Genomic DNA, 10395 nt, shown 5'->3' with positions numbered 1-10395 from the left:
TCAATTTATTCATCTTAATTTTCCTATTTCTCACGGAACCTGGTACATAGTGGTTTACTCTTTGGTGACAGCCTGTGTCCCGGATGAGCTGCTCCCAGTAACTTCAGATCCTGGTTTCTCTATCCAACCAGAAAACAGTCCTTACCATCCTCATTTTGAGTATTGTATTTTCCCTTCTAAAAGCCTATCATGATTTTTTCTTTTGCCAAGTTGAGTTTTCTTTGATTTTAATTAAGCACTGAACAATGTACCATATAGATGGACTTGCTCTTTTCTGGAAGGGAAGAAAAGAAAAAAGGTGCCAGTGGTCTTTGTCTTGGATCTATTGTCCAAGTCATGTTCGGACTGACAAAGGGACAGAGTGCTTTGGCTTTTGTGACTACTATAGTTAATTTAAACTTTTTGTTAAGTCACCTTGTTTGCCACTGGCATCCCCAGAACTCTTTTCAGAGCAGTCTTTACCTCCTGGTTCCTCAGACTGTATACAAGAGGGTTAAGTAGGGGAGTAACAACAGTGTAAGTCACTGCCACCAACTGATCCTTGTCTGAGGCAGACTTGGATTTGGGCCGAAGGTAGACGATGGAGGCACAACCATAGTGGACGAAGACCACAGTGAGGTGGGAGGCGCAGGTGGCAAAGGCTTTCCTTTTGCCCTCAGCTGAGGGGATCTTCAAAATGGTGTTAACAATGAAGCCATAAGAGATGAGAATTAATATAAAAGGCACCATGATGACCAGGATGCTGAGGCTGAATAGAGCCAGTTCTTTTATGTGGGTATCTGTGCAGGCCAACTTAATAATAGGTGCCATGTCACAGAAATAGTGGTTGACCCTGTTGGGGCCACAAAAAGGCATCTCACAGATGAGGTTGGTGGCCACCAAAGCAATAAAGAAACCTGTGACTCCTGATAGAAAAACCAACCCCAACCCTAGCGTCTTGTTCATGATGAGCGTGTACCTCAGGGGGTGGCAAATCGCCACATAACGATCATATCCCATCACGGCGATGAGGAAGCAGTTGGTACAGGCAAAGCCAAGGAAGAAAAAGAGCTGTGTGGCACAGGCCGTGAAAGAGATGGTCTTGGTGGCTGAGAGCAGGTGGACCAGCAGCTGAGGGATGATGACGAAGGTGTAACAGGTTTCAGAGAAGGAGAGGATGAAGAGGAATCCATACATGGGGGTGTGCAGGGGCCGGCTCAGGCGGATGACAGTCATGATGGTAGCATTGGCCACCAGGATCGTCAAGTACAGGAGGAGGAAGATGACAAAAAGCAGCACCTGGAGCTCCCCCAGGCTAGAGAAACCCACCAAGATGAACTGTGTGACCACAGTGGTTCTATTGAAATTGGGCATTTGGAGAACTTCTTTCTGTGGATGAGTGTGGGATACAAAATGATAACTATCCTTGTAAACAGAATGCCTCCCCAGGCCCTTCAAGTCAGGTATCACATTTCCAGATTCAGCATATAGACCTCTCTCCATCCTCTCTTCCCCATCTCAATCTATCTAGATAAAGATAGTACCTTAGATAATTTTTACAAGAAATTATTAACGTTCAATAATAGAATGATTAACTACACTATAGAAATGAGCAAAGTTTGAAAGAAGCAACTGTTTGATATTTCCAAAGCTACAAAAACATGAGAGAAAAAGCAAGGTACAAAGTCATATTTAGAATAAGATAAGAGGTGATATGGTTTGTTTTCTGATATATTTTTAATTTCCAAATAATTAATAATAAACATTTTAATTTGATGATCTTAAATATACATCTCTTTCATGCAGCCCAGAATATTTCCATGTCTTCTTTGCTACTGCCCAAAAGTAAACAAGAATAGTCTGTTGCTTCCAAAAACTGATGTTATTATTTTTCAAAAATAATAGACAAATTACTTTTGGGATAGTCACATATCTAAGTTGCATATACCATTTTGCAACATCCATCTGTGCAGATGGATACACCTGCCCCTGATAACTGGTGGTCACTGTGGATGGTGACCGGGTCGAGGTCAAGTAAGGAAAGATATTGGTAAGCAAATACTATTAGAAGGCGGGTGGTGTGATAACAGTGATCATCGTTATTATTTTTAAAGTTTTTAGCTGAGAACAGCTAGATAGGAGTGGTGATTTATGGGTAGGGAGATTTCTCATGCTGCGACTAGTGATTTCATTTTCATGAATCATTTTTCAATGGAACTGTGTATGGAACTTTTTCTCTGAGAGACAGAACAGCCTCATCCAGGCCCTGGTTGGTCAGAGGAAATTGATTTCTCTCCAAGGCTCTCTCCAGTGCATACATGTCAGGAAGCAGTCACAATAGCTTTTTGAAAGCCAAATTTCCAAGGAACTAACTTCAAATTTTCCTTCCCTTAACTTTGTACAATACCACGTTACAATGTGTTTCATTTGGAACAATTGCTCTCATGTATAAGCTATTTTATTGCTATAAATCATAACATAATACAAATAGCATTTATTTCATAATAACAACATCCAGAGTCCTAATCATTTTTACTTTCAGAAACAGGTTTAGAAATTCAGGAGAAACCAAGTATGACACTGCACCACTCAACATCTCCAGCTTGATGGCTATTTAAAAAAAAAATTTATTTACTCATACAAGAACTGGGGTATAGACCAGAGGTGCAGGGGAGATGAGCAGATTCACCAGAGACAGAGTGGGGAACAGAACAGGCAGACTGCCTGAAATACATTGTTGAGGGAAGCAGCAGGTGAGACAGGAGAGGTCTGCTGCACCATGGGGTAGCTCCCTGACCGACTGGGCATCGAACTCGTGCTGCAGAGGCTGCTGATAGTTTCACAGTGCTGTGCTTAACCCCTTGTGCCACCAGGGAGGGCCCTTGATGGTTATTTTAATGGCTATAAAATGAAAGCAGTTGCTTGACATGACACTCTTGTACACCTGCCCTGCTAGTCATCTCTGCCATCTTTGCTGAGGTCCACACACCCGCTATGACAAGCCTTTTTCTTTGTACCACGCTCTGCAGAAAACATGTTGCTCTACTGTAACCTACTTCATTTTGACCATGACTCACACCCTTGTTGACTGCAAAAGCATCTGTCTTACAGGTAAAGGTAAGCGTCACCTCCTGAGCTAAGTAACCTATGCCAATCCGATAATAGCACCTAGTATGTGGCATTGCATTCATCTTATCTGTTTGGGTCTTTCTAGAGATCATAAACTTCTTATATACAGGGATGATGGGCTTTATCATTGAATCTGAAGCATGTAGTATAGCTTCTGGGTTAGAAAGGTTTCAAAGTTTTTGAACTAAATAGAATATAACAAAACTAAATAATATGCTCCCAAGGTAAAGTCAGTATCAGAGTTCAGGTCTTCTAGCTGCTAATCTGGTCTCTTCTACCACGTTGTATTCCTCTTCCTCATCTTGCCAAGGAGAGTACTTATCCCCACATACTTTTTCCAGGAAACTAAATTATGGTTCAGTGCTGCTTGTTCAAGTATAACTCACTTAACTCTGTCTGACTTGTCTGGGGAATAATCCAATTTTTATTATCTAAGCTTCTTGAAATATCAAATTTTATATGACATTTATTCTCTATAAGTCCTAGGTTAGAAAACTGAGTTAAATGACTGCTGTGAATAGGAAAAGAGATAAGCCAAGGCTATGGAGGAGATCAAAAGGATGTTGCTTCATTGTCATCACAGTTTTGAAAATCATATAGTTTTCAGAATCCTCTTAATTCATCAGCTTCTTTTTCTGAGATTTAAATAAGAATTTGGTTGTAGCTAAGATGTTCTTTATTCTTCATCTTAGCCAAGTACTGCTTTCATACTTTCTTCTCATGGTCTTTCATATACTCATGTAGCTATATTATTTTTTATATTCAACTCCCTTTTATGTTCCATATTTTCTAATACATCTTCCCTGACTACTAGACTCTGCAGTGCTCTTTCTTTTCATAATATTTAATAGATTTAAAAAATCATATGTATATGGTGAGTAGGTTAGATATTATCTTTCATTTATAATTAACTTGCATGCACACACACAAATTATATACAAATATATAAACTATCTCATATCCTTACCTAGATTATTTTTTGGGGGCAGGGGGCCTAGCAATGTGTCCTGAATGACCAGCTGCATCCTTCCCCCTACCCCAGTACAGGGTACATAAGAAATGTTAAACAAAAACTTAATTAATGATGATGTGGTTTAATTTTCTTTTGTTTCTGAATTTTCTCATGTACTATGATATTTATTCTCTGCTCTTCTACTATAAGCCATATCATTCCTACTTTTTTATTACTATCAAAAATCATCATTTTTTCAAAAATAAATCTATGCTGATGAAACTTCCTGTCCCCTAGTTATTTCTGTTACTTGATTTTCTCAGCACTTCAATTTAACATAAGACATAGTATATTTGTGTGTGTTTCTATTTGTGTGTGTAAGCTCAATCTGAGTGGAAGACTTTATCATTTCAACAACTTTGGTGAAAACACATTTGCATTTGAAATCTTTGATAGAAAATGTTTCTTTCATTAGATAGTAACTGACTAGGAAAATACACTTACCCACTAAAACTCAAGTGGTCAAGGAAGTTGACATAGTCTTTGAGTTGGGTGACTCACAGTCTTGTAAATGTTTTGAATGTCAAAAGAGGCAGCAGTAGAAGGTCCCTTGTAAAAAACAAGGACACTCATCCTGAATGTGACTGGAAGACATTGCATGAAATATTTCACAAAGGGCTGTTTAGATGTCCAGACCTTTTAAAGTCTTAAATAAGAGGCTGAAAATAGTCTGGGCTATAGTCAGATGTCAATTCAGATTCTATAATTAGGACGTATAGTATTTACAACCTCTGGGATTTAAGGACTAGGCCCTCTGAGACTCAGGAGGGCCAAAGCAAGAAAGAAAATAGATGACTCAATTTGGACAAGGACATCTTATTTAACATGGGAAGAGGATAAGATAAAAAAGAAGAGAATTCAGATTACAAAAACAACCACTTTTCATCTCTATAAAACACTAGAAATGTAAATAAGTATTCTTCGAGTCTGGAGCATTTTAGCTACATTCAGACAAAAAGGTTACAAGACTCTGAGAATTCACCAGAAACCAAGTTATCCAACTGGAGATTTATAGGAAGACTGAGTTGATGACAGAGGGTAATTGTTGAAGGCAGGGTTTGATGAAGGCAGACAGAGTTGGCACTTTGGGGGATTCCTGCTTTTGTAACCAATACAGTACAATTGAATTAAAAGTCAAACAATTGGATTTCTTAATTCTCTTCTGGAAATTATTGTCAGGGAATGACTTTTATTAAGCAACCACACATTGTAAGCTGTGATTTAGAAAGCATTGCATTAGGTGTACAGTGGCACAAAGATAAATAATTGACAAAATCCATCTGATCTAGTAGGGAAGCAGATGCAAGCATAACTATGTGATAAGAGGTAGTCTCAAGACCAGGGACAGGAATTTAGCTAGAAAGGTGGGCACCCACAGGAAGATTTGTTTGAACACAGTCAAGGCTGAGATTTGGCCAGTGGTTTTATGCAGGTTTTATCCTGTACTCTTGAGAAAAATTTCCTTATGGCTTTATTTTAACAAGCCTTGACTGGAAGTTGTTAAATATATTTCTAGGTACATTTTTAGGCACATAATTTAAATTTTCTATTTTGCTACCACCTTTCATTGACCTTTTAACACAGCTGTGTTGAACTCCCAAAGGAACCCATACATACCAGAACTCTTTGCTTTGAGAGTATCATCTGTAAGGCTATTCAGGAATTTATTTATAAGCATTCTGAACCCAGTGGCACATGCAGGGCATGTAGCCCATTGCCACATTTCTGTGGATCATAACCACGTGGAAGTCATCTCTCCATTCATCTGAGTGAATGCACCACTGACCCTAACCCGCAATGTCGCTTTTGGTCATTTGCCACGTAGAGATACGACATTTGCTCCCTGGTTGTGTTATCACCTCCTTTGGGAATGAGTACTGCATTATGTTTTGATATGTATTTTTTCCACCTTGCTAATAAAGTTTCATCAGGGGAAATGAGCAACTTCCTGATGGAGACATAAGGAGTGAAGAAACAGAAAGTGAAATTAAGTTCCAGAAGTCTTCCATGAAGGAAAGCTCAATAGTTGGGGAAATCATGTCAGGAAGTAGAGAGTTTTGGTGAAAAAAAAATTAGGAAGCCATCTCAGTGAACATTGGAGGACTTTGCATTCACACATGAAAGTTGGGTCAGTCAATGCAGGAGGACTATGGCTAATTGCTAAGAGATGGAGTTTTCTATGCCATATTTTTTGCTGCCAGTGGATCACATTCTTCCAACTTGACTTATACTGCTTGTATTTCTGGTCATTGAATACACGTATACTTGTAGCACAGACTTATTTTAACTGCAAGGATAGTAACAAGAAAATGACTGTACACCTATAAAAAAATACATATGTGCTTTTCTGAGGATTTGCCCTCTCAAGTGAAAGATGTCCAGGGAGATGTCCAGAACTGAGCGATTCCAGGTAAAATTAGATCTTTTATTTTACAATGCCTAGTTTTCTGAAAATGTGCAAACCTATTACTATCTCATTAAAATAATTAGGGAAGATGCTAATTTAGAAAAAGATAATGCATTGATATTTTTTCTCTCAGTGTATCTATCCAATCAACTTAGTCAACTCTTGATCTTTATATGAATGTCAAAGCTGATATATATATTAATAAATAAGAAAACAAAAAACTATGTTTTATAAAATCTTTCATTAACTTACATCCTTGAAGTGATACAATCTTTGCTAGCTAAGCACAAACTTACTCATCTGTGGTGACCTCTTGTAGTGGTTATTTAGGTGTTGTTTCTCAACTTGAGTCTATTCTTTTTGTACTTTTTTTTGTAGATAACTTAGACTGATAGTCTTCAAGTTACATTTTTTTTGAATCATGATTGGTCTGCTCAATGTTAAAGGGTCTTTTAGATAATTAGTCCTAATACACAAAGCCAGACTGATAGGCTACAAATCTAGTTTTAGTGCTATTACACTGTATTTTGACCAAAGTCACAAATGTTCCATAATGCCTTCTTCTGCTGTAGTTTACTCTCCCCTATGATGTATTCAACAGAGATATACATATAAGAGACAATGATAAATGGGAAATTTAAATTCTAGTTTATTATTTTTGACTATTTTTGCCCAAAACTCAAATGCTGATTTCTCTGTAAGCTCAACTGGAATCCAAAGACTAGTTAGAAGGCCTAAGGGACTTTGATTTCTCACTGAATCCATCCCCAGATCTAAAATTCTTACCATTTTCCTGCAAGTGACATACAACTAGAGTGGCGTTAAAATTAACTCTGTGTGTGTGTGTGTGTGTGTGTGTGTGTGTAAAGAGAAAGAAGGAGAGCAAGATATTTTGTTCCAACCTATGAGGACAGGTCCAAGCTCAAATTAATTATACAATCACATTAAAAAAAGGATAAAATGCCAGAAGAAGAATTCCAATAAACATGATCTTTAAACACACAGTGAACTTGCTGCATGTCAGTGCTTATTCTCTATAGCTGTGACATGGCTTAGTGGTCTAGTGTTGAAGAGGATTACTTATGCATTCTACTCTGTTAATGAAAAAAGTCATAGTGTTAGCAAGGGGCTGGGCATGAGCACCACAGGCACATTAATAAAGGAAGCAGATGATGTGGGCTCAGTATCAATTCTACTCAATAGCATCCAAGACATTTTAATTCTCTGCATGCCAGTTTTCTCATTATCATAATATATACTTCTAAGGGCTGCTCTAAATTGCAAATAAAGTAACATTTTAAAACAGTTACACACAGTGCAGGCTTGATCAACTAGCACACTGAACTGATTCAAATTGTAGTTATCAGTTCATTCCTTTTCATGAGGCAACTTGATAGACGAGAGGCCTTGGTTGAACTATAGGCCCAAGGAAGGGAGACTTTGGTATTAAATAAATTTTGCATCAGCTTCTGTGATCTTCAGGCTCTGCCCTCATCAAATCTCAAGCTTCAAAGTATGGAAGAATCACATAAGCACTGCATCCCACAATAAAACAGGACGCAGGAATGAAATATCCCACGCCCTTCACTCTGGCTTCAATCCCTGGAAGGTGAACATCGTTGATGAGTAGACTGAGCAGGACAAGGAAAGCACTTTGAAATAAAATAATTCAGTCAGACGATTTTGTAGACAAGTGGATCTTGAAAAAAAAGATAAAGCGAGGAGACAGCACTCTCCATGGAACTCCTGCTTACACTCACTCTTGTAGGAAGGAGAGAGAACTAAAATGTTTGATTCAGATTCAGAACTGAAATGCACACGTAAACTCCAGAGTTGCATGGAGGACATGAAATGCTGGCTCTTTGCATAGTTTTCTAGTAATGAAATGGTTTTAAATTTAGCCTGCTTTTCTTGGCCATTTTAGCCAATGGCCTTCTAGCCATTACCCCTCTAAATAGCTGCAAAAAATTCTGATTAAGTTCAGATTTTTGCCTGCACAAAAATTATTGACAAATCAGCTCCTGTGTATGTGAGACACAAAAGTGGATAGATTTTTGTATAATATTCTACTTGAACATTAGTTGGATATATCTTATATACCAAATATTGCAACAAGCCAACAAGTACTTTATAAAACATTATCTCATTAAAAAATTGCAACCTGATGATAATGAAAACTGAGATCAGGGAGCATTCAGAAAAAGAGCAATGGAGATATACAATCTTCCACAGCCCTTAAAACAGGAGGTTGGGGTTATTCAATATTCTGCAGGGCTGGTTTCTTATCTGACTGAAATTGGCTAACAGTCTTTGTCACAACTTAGAATTCTGAACACCTTATTTTTTCCTATAATAGCCATCCAATATTTTCTCCTCAACTGAAAAAAAAAAAGCAAAACACCCAACCAAACAAAGAAACCAAACCTTCAATAGGCAATACTCTACACAATCCAGTCAAGAAACTGTGGTTTCCTGAATTTTATACTTGGAAATGCAGGAGAAATGGTCTCTGTCATTGAACACTGTGTTCAATTGTGTGTTCATTTCTGTTTGGGAGAAATTGCTGCTTTTGCTTTACTGATTGGAAAGACCAGTGGCTAGGTTAACTTTGTGGCTGGGAAATTGTTCTCCCCACAACTCTATGAAGAGCTGATTTGAACTCTTTATTTCTCAAGGTGTAAATCATTGGATTGAACAATGGAGTTAAGATTGTGTAGGATACGGATATGAGAGCATCCTGACTTGAGGAGTAGTTAGATTTAGGCCTTAGATAGATAAAGGAGGCACAGCCATAATGGACAGTGACAACAATGAGGTGAGAAGCACATGTGGAGAAAGCTTTGTATTTGCCCACTGTGGAAGGAAATTGGAGTATGGCAGAGATGATGCGAATGTATGATACCGAGATCAAAAATAGAGGAATAACCAAGACCAATGAACAAAGAAGGAAGATGACAATCTGATTAAAGTGGGTATGATGAGATGCCAGCTTGAGGACAGGAGAGATGTCACAAAAGAAGTGATGGAGTCGGTTGGAGTAGTGGAAGGGCAGACGAAATACCAGGGAGGTGATGATCTGTGCAACAGTAAAGCCACAGGCACAGGCAACAGCCACCAGGCCCACACACACCCCTGGGCCCATGATCATGGTGTAGCGCAGAGGGTTACAGATGGCCACATAGCGGTCATAGCCCATGACTGCCAGCAGGAAAGAGTGAGAGCAGCCAAGGAAGAGAAAAGTAAACATCTGGATAGCGCAGCCTAGGAAGGAGATGGTCTTCTTCTGAGCCAGCAGATCCACCAGCATCTTGGGTACAATGACGAAGGTGTAGCATGTCTCAGAGCAAGAGAGAACAGCAAGGAAGAAGTACATGGGGGTGTGAAGGGCTCTGTCCAGCACGATGGTGGAAATGATAATGACATTGGTGCCCAGAGTGAACAGGTAGATGAGCAGAAATACAACGAAGAGTAGTTGCTGCAGCCCAGTCAGAAAGGAGAAGCCAAGGAAGACAAACTCCCTCACTGAGGTCTCATTGACCTGCTCCATGGAAGGAACATCATCAGGAGACAATCTGAGAAAGAGAGGAAAGCGCCATGAGAAATCGCTGAAACTTTGTAGAGTAATAGGAAGTCAGTCATAGAGCACAGTTCTGATTTTGAGTTCTAAACTCACATTCCTCCTTCCTTCAGTTTTTTTTAAGATGGGAAGAAGTATTTAAAAAAAAAATCAGACACAGCGTATATCCAACTTTGAGACTCCAAAGTAATTTTAACAGTACAGGAAAAGGTTCTTGACATTTCTCAGATTCAACTAGTTTTTCATTTCCATTTGCAGAAAGAGGCTGTTTTTCAAATTCTGAGCCTCTCA

The 10395-nt window shown here is 38.7% G+C and overlaps 1 protein-coding gene across 1 annotated transcript; it reads right to left on the bottom strand.

Annotated features, from left to right (window-relative positions):
* Positions 1-351: 351 nt before the first annotated feature.
* LOC311181680 (uncharacterized protein) lies at positions 352-10074 on the bottom strand (the record flags this gene model as incomplete). The annotated part of the gene is made up of 3 exons (XM_084250122.1): positions 352-1368; positions 3036-3124; positions 9135-10074. 3 exons carry the CDS (start codon positions 10072-10074, stop codon positions 406-408), a joined length of 1992 nt encoding a protein of 663 aa, XP_084106248.1. The 3' UTR covers positions 352-405.
* Between the last annotated feature and the right edge of the window lie 321 nt (positions 10075-10395).

Source organism: Talpa europaea (genome assembly GCF_964194135.1).
Source record: "Talpa europaea genome assembly, chromosome: 12".
Classification (NCBI taxonomy): Eukaryota; Metazoa; Chordata; class Mammalia; order Eulipotyphla; family Talpidae; genus Talpa; species Talpa europaea.
This window is presented reverse-complemented; position numbering and strand designations above follow the sequence as displayed.